The 17,902-nt window shown below is 36.1% G+C and overlaps 1 protein-coding gene across 1 annotated transcript in view; it reads left to right on the forward strand.

The window, feature by feature from the left end:
* CNTN5 (contactin 5) overlaps window positions 1-17,902 on the forward strand; it is a 541,975-nt gene that overhangs the window by 494,019 nt on the left and 30,054 nt on the right. Inside the window, exon 17 of the mRNA XM_027849527.1 lies at window positions 657-766. Coding sequence (XP_027705328.1) covers window positions 657-766 — 110 coding nt within the window. The remainder of the gene's footprint in view (window positions 1-656; window positions 767-17,902) is intronic.

Below are 17,902 nucleotides of genomic sequence, written 5' to 3' on the forward strand. Positions count from 1 at the left end.
AAAGATTTAAGTTCATAAAGACACAACCTAAGTCTTGGGTTCTCTACCTGTAAATAAAGAGAATTTTCCATGCTCCTTACTTCGCAAAGTTGTTGAAATAATTAATTGATTAGAGCTTTCAAAATCTTCCTATTGATGTTCATACCTACTTCTCTAGTAAAAAATAAACAAACAAATATAAAAGCATGGCACCATTTTGGTGCTCTGAAAACAATACCTCTCTCCTGGTGATTTTCAGGTACCACATAATGAACTATCTGTGTACCACAGGGAGAATCCTATTCCCTGCAACCAGAGAAGTCTTCTGGCAAAAATATACTTTCCCTGATACAGATGAGTTCAACAATTAGTTTGCTTCATCCAATGAGTAATTTATCAGCCAATCCAAGGAAATGAGACTCATTTGCCTTCCTAAACTTGCCAAAAAGAAGCTGTTGATGAAACATGACACATATGTAGCAATCCAGGAAAGATCATTCTTTTAATCCCACGGTTGTTGGGCTGTTTTGTTTTGTTTTGTTTTTGTAATAAGTATGGTGCTTTATTTCAAGCAGTACAGTAAAACGTAGGATGTCTATGACAGGTTCTCTTGCAGTACTGTGAAAGAGATGACTTGTTCCAATGGAGGTTTATTATTTCCATTTTTCTTAATACAGAACCCAGTGCTGCTCCTACAGATGTCAAGGCTACAAGTTTGTCTGTATCAGAGATTCTTGTTGCATGGAAACATATTAAAGAGAGTCTAGGAAGACCACAGGGATTTGAGGTATGAACAGAATACCAGAATAGTAAACTTTGTTGTTTTTTCTCCTGAAAGTGTGGTTTTATTAAACTTCAACAGAATTGTATCCCTCATGTAATATGGCTATACGTTGAAGAAAAAAAGTCTTCATGGAAGAAATGTACCTATTGTATTGATATAGACAATATAGCTCACATCTAGATTAAGCTCATGTAGATTATTATCATTATTATTATATATTATTATTATTATTATTATGAAATCTCAACAAAATCCAGAACATTATCAAAGGAGGTTACACAATCCATTAAGCTGCTATAGATATACCACTGTCTAAGTGGTATAGAGATTGGCAGAGATGTTCAAAAATGTCCATATGTCAGGGCTCCCATTGATTAAATTTTATAAGCACAAAATTATCCTCTCACTGTCTTAGCAGAGCTCATCTCCAATATTGAATTTCGAGGGGTGGCACAGAAAATTTAAGAGATCAATATTTTATGGCGTCCAAATGGATTTTTTTTCTCATGAATCTTTCTACTTTCCTAAAAATGATTCTACCCACCTTAAAATCATATGTTTTTCATAAATTCTATGACTTCAATTTTAAAAAGTCAGACTTGTCTTCACTTCTCACCTCTAACACATGTGGTCATCAAGACTTCTCAAAAACTTTGTTTCATTATCTATAAAATGGGAATGATAATATCTGTTGTGTCTAGCTCACAGGGTTTTGTGATATTCAAGTGAGATAATGTCTGTGAAGTGCTTTGAAATCTTTAAAAACCTTGTAAATATCAGTTATCATGCTGACTGTCTCAGTTCCCTCATTTTTATAAAACTGGGATAATACTACCTGCCCTGCCTACCTCAGAGTGTTGCTGTGAAGGTCAATGATATAAAAAAAAATATGAAAATATCTTTATAAACTGCAAGCACACTATTCAAATGTGAGAAAGTATTGTTATTAATATGACATAAAGAACAAAGTTAAAAATAAAGACAAATCATCATTCTACCAATTTTTAAATTTTTAAATCTGACTTAATTTCAATTTCTCATTTTTTAAAAATCAGATTTCAGTGAAAAACCTTCTCCTTATATAAGCTATCCATTATTTCCTCTGCTTATATTCTAAATTAGTTGCCAGGATATGTGTATCCTAGAAATTACATATATGTATGTATGTATATATATACACATATGTATGTGGATATATGTATGTAGATGGATGGATGGATAGAAATATATATCCTGGAAACTATATATTACAATAAATCATTTTTCATTTTATTTTACATATCCTAGAAACTATCATATATGTTTATATATATGTGTGTTTATATGTGTATACAAATATACATGTTTACATGCATATATATTTATATATATCAAGATATTATTAAGATAGTTGCAAATAACCTCTTGATTAATATGCAGTCAGCACTCTTTGATAGCAGCAATAATGAAGACTGTGTGTGTGACTACTAATACTTCCATGACAAGGCTCTTAGGGAGCAGTTAAATATCTGAACCATGTGTTTGTGTTATTTATAAAATCCTGCCTCAGTCCATCATTTTCAGTAACTGGATAGTATGTTCAATTTGTTTATGTCACACACTATACCCTTTTTGAATACCCAGGTCCTGCATTCTCTTATAATGTTCATATCCAAAAGCTGGGACCTTACAGGAAAGAATCCATGCTGGGAATATTTCAATTGGACATGTATCAAATTGACAACTCATCCCAATCAAAGAAAGCAGCCTCAAGAGGTGAACTAAAAGTTCACAGGAATGAACAGAATTCTGGGACCACAGGGCATAGTTAGTGAAAATACAAAATATTGATTTGTTAGCTAAACTACAAAATGTTGTTCAATACACTCACATTGGCCCCACACCTAAGACAAATACTATTTCAAATACAAGTTAATAACTAAATACCAATTACTTTTGCAACATGTGATGGGAATGTAATTTTAATCAGGGCAAGTGTTAAGTAAAACAATGAAGTACCTAATTTAAATATTCCTCCCCTTCTGTTCATTTTTTTTCCATATCCCTATCTCTCTCCTCTGATAACTACTGACCTCATCATTTCAACATTATTAAAAGCAGTTCTCAAAAAAGAATTTGTTAATGGGCACAAAGGAGACTTAAAGTTCACATTAGGCTATTTACCATCTGTTTCACCTTGAGCAAGTCACATCTCTTCTCTGGATTTTATTTTCGTCATCTATAAAATGGACCCAATGATCCCTAAGATCCCTTCCAGATCTTATTTCACTAAGATCTAATTGAGTGACAACAGTTAATGTGATACCTTTTCTAAGAAAATCTTATCTTAGAAGACACAAACATGAATCATAAGAATGAATCTCTACAGATAACAACAGAGAGGTGAACTATTCTGAGGAGAATGTGACCTTCTCTATGCTCTTAAAATTAAACCACATAAGAAGCTGTCGATATAGCTTATTCATAAGGTCAGCTGTGTCCTTATGAATAATTACATGAATCATATGAATTATATGAATCATATATAATTATATGAATCATAAATCTTATAAAATGTCCCAGGATAGAAATTATGAATTAGAAACTTGGAATTTGAAAGAATCCTGGATATCATCTGGTCTAACCTAAACCAGGGGCAGCAGTAGATAGAATGTCGGGCCTGAAGTCAGGAAGATTCATCTTCCTGAGTTCAAATCTGGCCTCAGCCACTTATTAGCTGTGTGACCCTGGGCAAGTCACTTAATCCTGTTTCCCTCAGTTCATCATCTGCAAAATGAGCTACAGAAGGAAATGGCAAACCACTCCAGTATCTTTGCCAAGAAAACCCCAAACGGGGTCATAAAGAGTTGGACATACCTGAAACAACCCAAACCATGAAGCCAACTTACAACATCCATATATCTGACCTGTGATTGAAAACACCTAATAGTGGAGAAATTAACTAATGCCTCTACTCAAATGCTAGGAAGCTCATTACATTTGCTTGAAAGTTCTTCCATATGTACACTCAAAATCTGCCTCCCTGAAACTTCTAGCTTTGGCCTCTGAGGTCAGGTCTAATTTCTTCTATACAAAAGCTCTAAAGATACATGAAGACAGTTAGTGTCTTTTTCTCAATTTTTATTTTTACTGAAGCCTTTGATACTGTTGATCACTATCTCCTACAGATACTTATTCCTCTACGTATTTTCATGACATTATTCACTCCTAGTTCTCCTAATTGTATGGCCACTCCTCCATCTCCTTTGCTAGATTTTCATCATGCCTGTAATCTTGGATATCCTTCTGGGCTTTTTCCTAGGCTCTCTTTTCTTTTGCCTCCAATTAGTTGCCAAGTCCTACCAATTCTATTTCCGCAATATTTCTTGCATTTCCCTCACTCTTTTGCTGCTGTATGATGCTTCATTTGGTCCTCAGAAGCCATCAGCTCCTATAGGTTCATTTATCATACCTAAGCAAATGATTCCCAGATCTATATGCCCAGCCCTAGTATTTCTCCTGAGTGCCAGTCCCATATAACTAGCTACCTTCTGGACATCTCAAACTGTTTGTCCCATAGGCATATAAAATTGAATACATCCAACCTAGAACTCATTATCTTTTCTCCCAGATATTTCTCTCCACCAAACTTTCTTATTACTATAAAGCATAATACCAACCTGACTGTCATTCTTCTGACTCCTCACTCTCACTCATTTTACATATCTAGTATTTTGTCAAATCTAGTCATTTCTACCTTAATGACATCACATATAAGTCCCTTTCTTTCTACTCACATAGCCACTACCCTAATATAGGCCCTCACCCCCTCTTGCCTAGATTATTGAAACAGCATTCTAACTATTTTCCCTTCCTCAAGTCTCCTCTAGCCAATCCAACCTCTACTCTGCTGTACAAGTGATTTTCTTTAAGAGTAGATCTGACATAGAAACTCCTTTCTTAATTAATTCCAGTGAGTCCCTATTACTTCCAAGATCAAGTAGAAGGCCCTCAATTTGGCATTTAAAGCTCCTCACAGCCTAGCTCTTTCCTTTCTTTCCAGGCTTCTTAAAATTTACAGCTCTCTATTTACTCTACATTCCAGCTGCACTGACGCTGTTCCCCACATACCACACTACAAACTCCATGCCCTTGCATGGGCTGTTCTACTTGTGTGATGCCCTGTGAAAAGGTCAAATCGAAGAGTGGTTTCCTATGGGCCAAGGAGTTCTAGAATTGGATCTGTTGTAGACGACCTTTTGTTGACTTCCTTGAGTCCTGTTATACAAATGACTCAAGTTCTCTTGTCTTTGGACTCAACCCTTTCTCTGATTACCCATCTCAAATTTTAAACGAACTCCTGAAGATCCTCACCTATACATATCTCACCAATATCTCAGACTCAAAACAAACTGGAATTCATCACTTCCCATACCCACACCCCTTAATACTTCACTATTTCTCTTGATAACAAGACCAGCCTCCATCCTTCACATTCAATTAGTTGCCAAGTCCTACCAATTCTAGTTCCACAATATTTCTTGCATTCCCTTCACTCTTTTGCTGCTGCTACTACACTTGTTCAGTCCTTTATTACCAGTCTCCTAGCTTATTGGAATGCCCCCCCCAAGAAGGGCTCTCCTCCTCCAGTCCCATTTGACCTTCCAATAATACCTTTCATATAGCTGTCAAATAATCCTTCTAGTGCAGAAGTCTGATCTTGTCACTCCATTGCTCAAAAACTATTAGCAGCTACTCACTGGCTATTTAATAAAATGCAGAGTCCTTAGTATGGCTTTCAGTGCTCTCTATAAGATGACTCTATAACATACATTTCCAACATGCCACTGAATTCATTCTACCATAAGTCAACTCCTTGCCAAAAATAGCCTCCTTTCACAGCTTTGCTTTTAGAAATCCTTCTCTTCTTTCAAGTTCCAGTTCAGATATATGAAATCAACCCTGATCCCACCAATTAAAAGTAAATTCTCCTTAAACTTCTGGTGAAATTTTCTTCAAGCACTAAATTATATTCTAACTTCTTTCATAAGATTTTATGTGACTATCTTACCTCCACCACATCTGCCCACAAATAATCCAAACTATAAGTTACTTTAGAACAGGAATGAGGTCTTTTTTTAAATTTTTCATTGTTTTATGGAATACCATGATCAAAAAATTCATTATCCAGTGACCATTCTACTAGGGATGAACCCCTCTAAACTTTGCTGAACAGCAGACTCAGATTTTGCTGGTACCTACCTGAAAGTTCTTCCAACATGGTAGAACCTGAGAAAGCACAGAGAAAGCTTCTGACAATAGAGGGTGACCCTCTGTGCAATTAGGAGGTGCTCTGGAAGAACTTTGTGGAAGATGAAAAATGGATAATATTCACTTAGCACATAGGTTTCTAGAAGAAATGCTGATCAGCTCCATCTAAACTAAAAAGTCTATTTCAGTTGGTGACACTAATAAATTGCTGCGTTTAATTGAAATATTGAGCCTACTAATGGAAAACCTTCTTTGGGTATTATTACTATCATCATCATCATAATCAATCAGTATTACATAATCCTAGATATCTTTCCAGATAAAAGTACAATTACATAAGCTTTCTATCATCTGTGAAAATATCCACATAAAAGCAGAGCAAGGTTTCCTTTTTGTTAAGATAAGAAGTAGGAAAAGAAAGAGTTAACCTTTTACATTTTTCCTTTTCTCCCTTCATCCCTAGGAGAGAAGAGGTAGAGAACAGGGAAGAATAGGAATAATGAGGTGGTAATTAAGGAAAGGGCAAAAGAAAGGCTATGTCTAAATCATGACTCATTTTGACTTTATCTTGATATATGATATGAAATGTTAGTCTATACCTAATTTTTGCCAAACTGGGAAATTTAGGGAAATTGTTCTATAGTTTTCTTCCTCTGTTTTTGCTGTTCCTGGTTTAGGTATCAGCACTATATTTGTGTTGCAAAAGGAATTTGGTAGGACTCCTTCTTTGCATATTTTCCCAAATAGTTTATACAGTATTGGAATTAATTGTTCTTTAAATGCTTGGTAGAATTCACTCGAGAATCCATCTGGTACTGGGGATTTTTCTTAGGGAGCTCATTGATGCCTTGTTCAATTTCTTTTCTAAGATCTTATTTCCTTAACTTTTCTTTTTTTGTTTTGTTTTGTTTTGTTTTGTTTTTGGCAGTTGGGGTTAAGTGACTTGCCCAGGGTCACACAGCTAGTAAGTGTCAAGTATTTGGTCTGAGACCAGATTTGAACTCAGGTCCTCCTGACTTCAGGGTCAGTGTTCTATCCACTGCACCACATAGCTGCCCCCCTCTTGTTTTTTTTTTTTTTTGTTAGATTTATTTAGTTCTGAATGAAGCAAGTTGAGGTCCCCAGCTAATATGCTTTTGCTATTTTCTCCTATAACTCATTTAACTTTTTCCTTTAAGAATTTCAGTGCTTATACCATATGGTGCATATATGCTTAGTATTTATATTACTTCATTTTCTGTTGTACCTTTTAGCAAAGTATAGTTTCTCTACTTATCTCTTTTAATTAGATCTATTTTTGCTTTTGCTTTGTCTGAGATCATAATTGCTACCCCTGCTTTTTTTTTTACTTCAGTTGAAGCATAACAGATTCTCCTCCAGCCCTTTACCTTTACTCTGTGTCTCTCTGCTTCAAATATGAAACAACATATAGTAGGATTCTGGTTTTTAATCCACTCTGCTATTCATTTCTGTTTTATGGATCAGTTAATCCTATTTTCATTTATTGTTATGATTAATTTATTTCCCTCTATCCTGCTTTTTTCCACCTTTTTTATGCTTCTTTCTCTCTCCTTTCACTTTGTCCCTCCTCAAAATTGTTTTGCTTCTAACCACCACCATTCCCCTGTCTGCCCTCCCTTTTATCAGATCCCCACATACACTTCTATCATTCCCCTCCCCACCTGCTTCCCTGTAGGGTAAGACAGATTTCTACAGCCAACTGAGGTAGTATATTATTCTGTCTTTGAGTCAATTCCTATGAGAGTAAGAGACAACCTTTGACTGCCATTGCTCTTTTATGTGAGATAATTTATTCCATTCTACCTTTCCCTTCCATCTTCTCCCAGTGCATCCCTTTTCTTATTTATTTTCTTGGATATCATCTTACCATAGTCTCACACCTATGCCCTTTGTCTACATACACTCCTTCTCACTACCCTAATAAAGAAAATTCTTAGGACTTAGAAGTATCATCTTTCTATACAGGATATAAATACTTTAACCTTATTGAATACCTTATGATTTCTCTTTCCAGTTTACCTTTTTATTCTTCTCTTGAATCTTGTATTTGAAAGTCAGATTTTCTACTCAGCTCTGGTCTTTTCATCAGGAACTCTTGAAAGTCCTCAATTTCATTAAATATTCATTTTCCCCCCTGAAAGTTTGTAAGTTTATATTCAGGTTGGTTTTTTTATTTGTTTTTTGGCTAGGCAGTGGGGTTAAGTGACTTCCCCAGGGTCACACAGCTAGTAAGTGTCAAATGTCAGAGGCCGGATTTGAACTCAGGTCCTCCTAACTTCAGGGCCTGTGCTCTATCCACTGTACCACCTAGCTGCCCCTGATTATATTTAGCTTTGCTGGGTAGGTGATCCTTGGTTGTAATGCTAGCTCATTTGCCCTGCAGAATATCATATTCCAAGTCCTCTGATCCTTTAATGCAGAAGCTGCTAAATCTTTTGTTATCCTGACTGTGGCTTCACGATATTTGAGTTGTTTATTTCTGGATGCTTGCAATATTTTCTCTTTTACCTAGGAGTTCTGGAATTTGGCTATAATATTCCTGGGCATTTTCATTTTGGGATCTCTTTTAGGAAGTGATTGGTTGATTTTTTTCTATTTCTATTTAACCTCTGGTTCTAGGATGTCAGAGTAGTTTTCCTTGATAATTTCTTGAAAGATGATGTCTAGGGTCTTTTTTTTGATCATGGCTTTCAGGTAATACGATAATTCTTAAATTTTCCCTCCTTGATCTACTTTCCAGGTCATTTTTTTTTTCCAATGAGATATGTCACATTTTCTTCTATTTTTTCATTCTTTTGATTTTGTTTTCTTGTTTTTTGATGTCTCATGGAGTCATTAGCCCCTACTTGCCCAATTCTAATATTTAAGATAGTATTTTCTTCAGTAGCTTTTGTACCTCCTTATACATTTGGACAATTTTACTTTTTAAGGATTTTTTTTTGTCAGTAAATTTTTGAACCTCTTTTCCCATTTGGACAATTAAGCTTTTTTTTCAGGAATTCTCTTCAGTTTAATTTTTCTGCCTCTTTTATAATTTGGCCTATTTTGCTTTTTAAGGTATTATTTTCTTGAGTAATTTTATGCCTCCTTTACCATGCTGTTGACTCTTTATTTGCATCACACTACTCATTTCTTTTTTTTTTCTATTTTTTCTTCTGCCTCTCTTATTTGATTTTTAAAATCCTTTTTGAGCTCTTCTAGGGTCTGAGATTAATTCACATTTTTCACTGAGGCCTTATAGGTAACTGCTTCGATCTCATTATCTTCTTCTGAGTTTGTGTTTTGATCTTTCATGTCACCATAATAACTTTTTATGGTTAGGTTCTTTTTTTGATGTTTGCTCATCTTCTCAGCTTTTTTTTCTAGACTTTTAACTGTACGTTAAATTTGGCTCTGTACCAGGGGTTGATGGGGCACTGTCTCAAACTTCAGGTTTTCCATGGTGCTGTATTTAGAGCTTATTCTGGAGATCTGCAAGTTTCAGTTCTTCCAAGGTGGGGTCACTGCTGTCCTGACCTATGCTCTGATCTTTGAGAGACATCAAGTACTCCTTTCCACCCTAGAACTGTGACCAGGGTCCCTCCTTCTGCTTGTCCTCCTCCTCACCCGGTGACCATGACCCAGAACTGCCTATGGGCAATACAACAGAGTCCTATACCCAGTGTCAACAAAGGATCTCCTGTAATCTCCTTCTGACCAGTTTTCCAACCCTCTTACCATTTGTGAGCTAAGAGTTCCAGAAGCCATACCAGAGCTGATTCAGTTGCCCACCCCCCCCCCACTCAAGGCCTGCTGCTGACTTGCAAGGGTATAACCTGCACTGGACTGGGCCCCACTCTCACTCTAGTGAGACAGATCTCTCTTGCTGACTTCCTAAGTTTTCTTAGGCTGGAAAACTGTTTCACTCCATCCTTTTCTTGGTTCTATGACTTCAGAATTTGTTTTCAGGCTTTATTTTAAAGTTGTTTAAAGGAGAATTTGAAAGAGCTCAGGTAAGTCCCTGCTTTTATTCTGCCATCTTGACTCTGTACTCCTTCCTCTCTCCCAAAAAAACCTTTAAAATAATTCCTAAAATCAAATTTTGGAGCATCGGAAAAAAAAAAAAACAAAAGATCAGAGTGACATATTTTTCCAGCCTAAGGCAGTTTAAGAGATCAGTAGGAGAGGTCAGTGATACTGGGGGCTGGCCCAGAATGCAGGGAGCAGCAGCAGTTTGGGGAATTCTTAGACTGGAGACAATAAGGGTGTTGGACAAATTGTCAGAAAGAGATTAAAGTAGACCCTTTGCTGGCACTGAGTGCAGCTAGCAATTCTATTGCCCATATGCAGTTCTGGGTCACAATTCCAGGGTAGAGAGAAACACTTCCAGTTGGTCACAAGGGACCCTAGTGACAGTTCCAAGGCAGAGAGGAGTACTAGCACTTGTGCCTGCAGGACAGCAGGGGACATAGTCACAGTTCAAGAGCCAAAAGGAGTGCTAGAGTTTGTGGCTGCAAGGGAGCAGATGTACTTCCTTAATGAAGACCAGAGCACAGACCAAAGGAGCAGAGACCACACTCCTCCCCAAAAATGCCACCTTGGAAATACTGAAAATTTGCTTACCTCCCCGCCCAGCTCTGAAAACAACAGCATGAAAAAGCCTAAAGCTTGGCATAGTGCCTCCCCAACCCCAAATGAGAAGTGCCCAGTTTTAACATAAAGTTCAAAGTCAAGAAATAGGCTGGGGAAATGAGCAAACAACAACAAAAGAACTTGACATAAAAAGTTACTACAGTGGCACAAAAGACTAAGACACAAACTTAGAAGACAAAAACAGCTACAAACAAAGCCTCAAAGAAAAATTCTAATTGGATCCAAGTCAAACACAAATTCCTAGAAGAGTTAAGGAAAGAGATGAGTGGTAGAAGACAAATTGAGAAAAGGAATGTGAGTGATGCAAGAAAATTATGAAAAGAGAATTAACAGCCTGGTAAAAGAGGCATAAAAAATACTGAAGAAAATAATACCTCAATTAGCATAATGGTTAAAAAGGCATAAAAATTCACTGAAGAAAAAACTGCTTAAAAAGCCAATTAGGCCAAATGAAAAAGTTAAAAAAATTTGCTGAAGATCAAAGAAAGAGCATAGAAATCACATTTCTAGAAATTATCAAGGAAAACTGTTTCAATATCTTAGATCCAAAGCGCAAAACAGAAATTGAAAGAATCCACCAATCATCTCCTGAAAGAGATCTAAAAATGAAAACTCCAAATTCCAGTGCTCCCAGATCAAGGAGAATATTGCAAGCATACAGAAAGAAATCATTCAAATATCATGAAGTCATAGTCAGAATCACATTTTAGCAGCTTCCATGTTAAAGGAACAGAGACTTGGGATATGTTACTCAGAAAAGGAGCTAAGATTGCAACCAAGAACAAACTATCCAGTGACTAAGTAGAATCTTTCAGGGGGAAAAATGGATATTTAATGAAATTGAGGACTTTTAAGAATTCCTGATGAAAAGATCAGAGCTGATAGAAAATTTGATTTTCACGCATAAGACTCAAGAGAAGTACAAAAAGGTAAACAGGAAAGAGAAATCATAAGGACTCAATAAAGGTAAGCTGTTTACTTTCCTATATGGGAAAATGACACATGTAACCTCTAAAAGCTTTATTATTATTAGGAAAGTTAGAAAGAGTCTACATAGACAGAAGGCATGAGTATGAGTCAATTATGTTAGGATGATCCCCAAAAAATTGAAGGAGTGAAAAAGAGATATGCACTAGGGAAAGAGAAAGGGAAAACTAGGATGGAGAAAATTATGTCACATGAAAGAAGTATATAAGAAAAAGCTTTCATAGTGGAGGTGAAAATGGGGAGAGTGGAGAATGCAAGCAATGCTTGAACCTCACTCTCATCAGAATTCATTCAAAGAGGGAATAATATGTGTGTGTACACACACACACACACACACACACACACACATACACACACACACACACACTATTGGGTATAGCAATCTATCTTACCCATTAGGAAAATAGGCAGGGAGGAGATAAAAGGTAAGGGGGTGACATGATAAAAGGGACAGTAGATTGAGGAAGATAGTGTTCAGAAGCAAAACAGACTTTTGAGGAGGAACAGGATAAAAAGAGAGAGAAAAGGATAAAAAGAGAGAGAAAAGGATAAACAGAAGAAAATAGGAAGAAGGGAAATAAATGCTTAGTAATCATAACTGTGAATCGGAATGGCACAAGCTCACCCATAAAACAGAAGCAGATAGGAGATGTATTAGAAACCAGAATCCAAAAACACATTGTTTACAAGACACACTTGAACAGAAAGACACACAGAATTAAAATAAAGGGCTGAAGCAGAATCTATTATGCTTCAGCTAAAGTAAAAAAGGCAGAGGCAGCAATCATGATCTCAGACAAAGCAAAAGCAAAAATGGACCTAATTAAAAGAGATAATCAATTTTGCTAAAATACATTTTTAAATGTATTTAAAAGAGATAATACATTTCGCTAAAAGGTACCAAAACAATGAAGTACTATAAAAAATTTTACAGCAAATTTCTTTGATGAAGTCCTCATTTTTTCAAATATATAGAGAACTGAGTGAAATTTATAAAAAATAAAGGTCAATTGACAAATGGTCAAGGTATATAAACAGGCATTCTTCAGAAGAAATTATAGCTATCTATCATTATATGAAAAAATGCACTTAATCATTACTGATTAGAGAAATGCATATTAAAACAACTCTGGGATACCACTTCACATCTATCAGGAATGACAAATGCTAGAGGAGATGAGGTAAAATAGGCATACTAATAAACTTTTGGTGGAGTTGTGAATGAGTCCAATAATTCTGGAAAACAATTTGGAATTGGGGAATGGCTAAACAAACTGTGGCACGTAATTGTGATGGAATACAATTGTGCTATAAGAAATAGCAAGATGAGTGATTTCAGGGAAAAAACAAAAAACAGAACAAAACATGGCAAGACCTATATGAACACATGCAGAGTAAAGTGAAAACTAGGAGATCATTATGCACAGCAACAGCAACTTTGTAAAGACAATCAACCATGAAAGAGTTGACTACTCTAATCAATGCAATGATCCAAGACAAAACAAAGGACTCATGATGAGAAAATGCCATCTCCAGAGAAAGAACTGATGAACTCTGAGTGCAAATTATAGTAATTTTTTGGCTTTTTTTGGCTTTTTTTGCAAAATGGTTAATGTGGAAATGTTTTGCATAACTTCACATGTATAATTGATATTTTACTTTTTTTTTTTCAGTGGGTCATGGCGGGGTGGGAAAGAGGAAGACAATTTGTAACTCAAAATATAAAAATTAAAAAACGTTAAAAAATTTAAAACTACAACAAAATTTCCTATAGATGTAAGATCCAGGGCAATTCATTTACCCTCTCTAAGTCTCAGTTCCCTCAACTGCAAAAATGAGTCTAATTTCTGTAGTATCAATATCACAGGGTTGCTGCAGGGATTAAATGAAATATTGAAAGCAAAACAATATGTTAACCTTATATCACTATATAGATGTCAGCTGCTATTGTTCTAATTCTTTGAGAAAGAGTTACTAAATCTGTTTTAATGCTGTGGGTATCTATCAGTCTTTCTTATCTATTCAATGTCTCCAATTCTGCTAAACGACCAAGAGGATGAATTTAGCAAAAGAAGAAAAACTCTTTACTAGACGTTAACTTTTCAATATCACAATTTCAATTCTGCTCCTAGAATAATGTCACAATGACAGTCAATTGTATGGTCCTTGCATTTTTCTGGCCTTTTTTGTAACCATGTTATTAACTATATTTTTTTACTTTTTGATGGCCTGGCCTTATGTCAACAGTAAGTGACAAGGTATTTTTATAGCAATGGACAAGTGGACAGCAATGTCCCAGTTTCAATCTTAGACTTGTTAGCACTTATTACTGAGGTGTAATAAAAGTCAAAACAACTTGTTCCATTTTCCACTGTCATCACTTAAAAGGCTGCCCTAACAGCTCTGTTTCTCAGGTTTTGTGTAAAGTTTTCAGGTGTTCATTTTGTGCCTTCCAAAGTATATTTTCCTTGGAACTGTATTTTACATGTCACCAGTGCTATGTCTGTCAACTGATTGCCCTCAATCTGTAACCAATGTCATTTAGAGAAATAAAACAAGTCCTAATAAGGATTTTTTAAGGAAAACTGAGAGTGGGAAAGGGGAAGAGAGGAGATGATCATTGGATTTTACTTTATGAACTGACAAATCAAGGTTGAAAACACAAAAACCAACAAATATACTAGTTTCTCCCACAATAACTCAGACATTGCTGGGAACTTTTTAAAAATTTGTGTCTGTTTGTGTTTTAGAGAAGCTCAGATAGAAATTGAAAGGGAAAAAGTAAATATAGCCACAATAACCAAAAGGCTAGAACAAAGCCTGTTTTATTTTCCATATGGTGTGTGGATAACAGCTGTTTTATAACATCACTTTATTTTCCACTGTAGTTATAGAAAAGCTTAAATATCAAAAGCCAAACTAGTAAGACTGGAATAAGATGCCAGTTCTATCCTTTCCCTTCTGAGAGGCTATGGATTCTCATTTAAATCAAATGACTATTATGTCAGTTTCATTAGATTTACTTCATGGGTTATTTTCATGATTATGAAGCTAACAGAAACGATTTCAGCTTTTCAGGGATCAGCTCATCATACAAAAAGTTGAGGGACTACTATTTTTTAGAGCCTTTTATCTGTGAAAGATTATTAACTATTCATTCCCTTGTCCTGTCAGGAATCTTTCCTTACTGTTCTCAGACAAGAATGCCTAAGTGAATTGCATTTTGATATCACATGTATAAAAAGATGTATTACTATTCCCTTAGCCAAACCATTTTTTATTTTCCAAAATTTTAAATGTCATATCATTGTCAACTGTACTGTTTTATTTGACTCAAATGTTCTCCTTGAGTACAACCTGACCAGAACTGTGACCAGATTAATATGTTAATCATTTGCAGCAATATTCCCCAACTTTGCTCAAGTCATTAAACAATTGTAAATTTACTGGAATACACTTTCTTAAATGGGATCTCTCACTCATTGCCATAGGTATGAATGGAAGAACCATGTGTGTCAACACACTTTAGAGGAGCATTCTCATTGGTTCTTTCCCTAAAGGGAAGCATTCCTATTGACCTTTCCTGTTACCAGCCTACTCAGTGTGTGTGTGTAGTCTTCTGTTCATATGCATCCAAATAACCATTAGTCTACTCATCTCTAACTACATCTTCACATGTAACTACATCTTATAATTTTATCACCCTCTGTTCTTCCTGTTGCTGTTGTTCAATTATGTCCAACTCTTTGTGACCCCGGCACCCTACTGTCCATGGAATTTTCTTGGCAAGGACACTGGAGTGGTTTGCCATTTCCTTCTCCAGTGGATTGAGGCAAACAGAGGTTAAGTGATTTGCCCAGATTCACACAACTAGTAGGTGTCTGAGGTCAGAGTTGAACTCAGGTCTTCCTCACTCCAGTATGACATCCCTCTTATTGACTAGAGAGAGGTAAGGTACATTAGAGAAGTGAGGTAGTATCTGAAGTACCCTTCAAAATCATCCTGTCTAATTCATTCATTTTACAAATGAGGAAATAGCACTAACAAGAATGAACTTGTCAAAGGTCACATAGCCATTCTATTCAAGAGTCTGGATTAGAACTCTGGTTCCTAGGAAGGCATTCTTTATAGAATATCATGTTGCTATTAGTTCATCAGACTATCAGAGTGGAATGATCATTAAAGAAACTCTTTTGCAGTAGATTAGAGAATTGCATATACTCTGAAAGAGCACCCATTCTAAGAGGAAGCTCAATTCACATATGAAGGACCTGGGGACTTTTCACCTATGGAAGACTTAGTGGGGACATGCTACGTTTCAACCAAACTAACTTACTTTTTTCTAGAAATTATCAAGGAAAACTGTTTCAATATCTTAGATCCAAAGCGCAAAACAGAAATTGAAAGAATCCACCAATCATCTCCTGAAAGAGATCTAAAAATGAAAACTCCAAATTCCAGTGCTCCCAGATCAAGGAGAATACTGCAAGCATACAGAAAGAAATCATTCAAATATCATGAAGTCATAGTCAGAATCACATTTTAGCAGCCATTCCTGCCATCAAAGAGCTCACATTCTAATAGGAAACAATATGTAAGTAACAGTATATGTAGGATATATACAGTATAAATGCATTTCTTGGTTAGATTTTTCTGAGTAACTCTTTGTTTTCTAATCATTGTTACTGGAATGGCTCACTGTATAGGGAAAAAGGTAGGAATATATTTGGAAGTAAAGTTGATGTTAAAAACAAGGACATGAATTTTTTTTAATAAAACTAAGAGTTAGGAGGTATGGATTCTAGTACAGGTGCTGCCACTTTTGACTGTAGGCAAGTCTTTTTACCTCTCTGAGATTCTATTTCCTCATCTGTAAAATGCATGTAATAATACATACCTTGCCTCTCTACCTCATAGTTTTGTTGTGAAGATCAAATTAAATGATTTATAATCTAGTGCTATGTAAACTGCCAGATTCTCTAGGAATGATGGGTATTGTTATCATTCTGGCAGAACACACCAAATTGAAACTAATATTTTTATTAAATATTCCTTGGGCTGGTCACTTAAAAATAAAAAAAAAATAACCTAAAGCAGACTGCTGTAATTATTGTTGTATTAGTTCCCAAGAAGTGGGCTGTTGTCATGCAGACTGATGCTTAATATTTGAAACAAAACAAAACAAAACAAAAAAAGGGAAAAGGAAGTTTGAAAGAAGGGAGACCTGCGGGGTTGCATCAGAAGACTAATTGCTCATTTACTCTGAGAAACATAAAAATGAAGGCAGCCCTAGTGACCATGGAGTGTAGAAAATAAGGTCCTGTAATTTTTTTAATCTTCCCTTATGTTCAAACCAAATCTGAAATTGTCTATAAGGAGCTTTAGCTCCTTTAAAAAGCAATTACTGTCAGTAGCAGGCAGGTTGATTGACAGCCAAAGTTCCTTATAGCAGAAGCAAAAGGGAGTAAATGGTTCCTTTTGTGTGTTAAATTGGCCTGTGGCAGAAAAAGCAGGGAGGTCTAGGTGACTCCTGTCATGCACTAAATCAGCAGATCCCGAGTTAGGGAATACAAGGGAGACATGCTGCAGATGTGATGGGGACTCACATTTCTTCCTCATGCCAGCTCCTGTTCTGACTGAACAGAATGCAGCAAGGGAGCAGCAGTGGAGTCTGCTTTGGATTTTTTAATACCTTGGAGGGACTTTAAAGATCGCTTGGTCCAGTCTTCTCATTTTTAAGATGATGCAACTGAGAATTAAAGATGTTAAGTGACTTGCTCAAGAGCATGACCTTAATTAGTAGTGAAGCTGGGATGGAAACACTGGGCTCCCAGATCCTGGGTTAGGGCTGCTTTCAATTATGATAGTAAACATACGAACCCAGGGGTTAGGCCTTAAGGCCGCAAGTTCCCCACCGCTGTATTAACCCCTTTGAGAAAGGGAATGGGTGGTAGTCACAATCTTTTTAGGCACCCAACCTCAAAAGTTAGACTACTGTCTCAAACAGGTGTAGCTTCCATTAATAACAATTTACCATAGTGAGCCGGCGTCATATCATGTGAGAGCATTGTATTAAGAATCAGAAGATGTGGGTTTAAGTTCTGTCTCTCTCACTTCTATAACCATTTAACCTATCCGGGTCTCATTTTGCTTATCTATGAGAACACGGGCATATCTGACAGCTAAGTAGCATAGTGGCTAGAGTGAGGGACTTAAAGTCAGAAAGGCCTGTGTTCAAATTATACCTCA

This window comes from Vombatus ursinus, unplaced genomic scaffold, assembly GCF_900497805.2.
Source record: "Vombatus ursinus unplaced genomic scaffold, bare-nosed wombat genome assembly UNPS02007612.1, whole genome shotgun sequence".
Classification (NCBI taxonomy): domain Eukaryota; kingdom Metazoa; phylum Chordata; class Mammalia; order Diprotodontia; family Vombatidae; genus Vombatus; species Vombatus ursinus.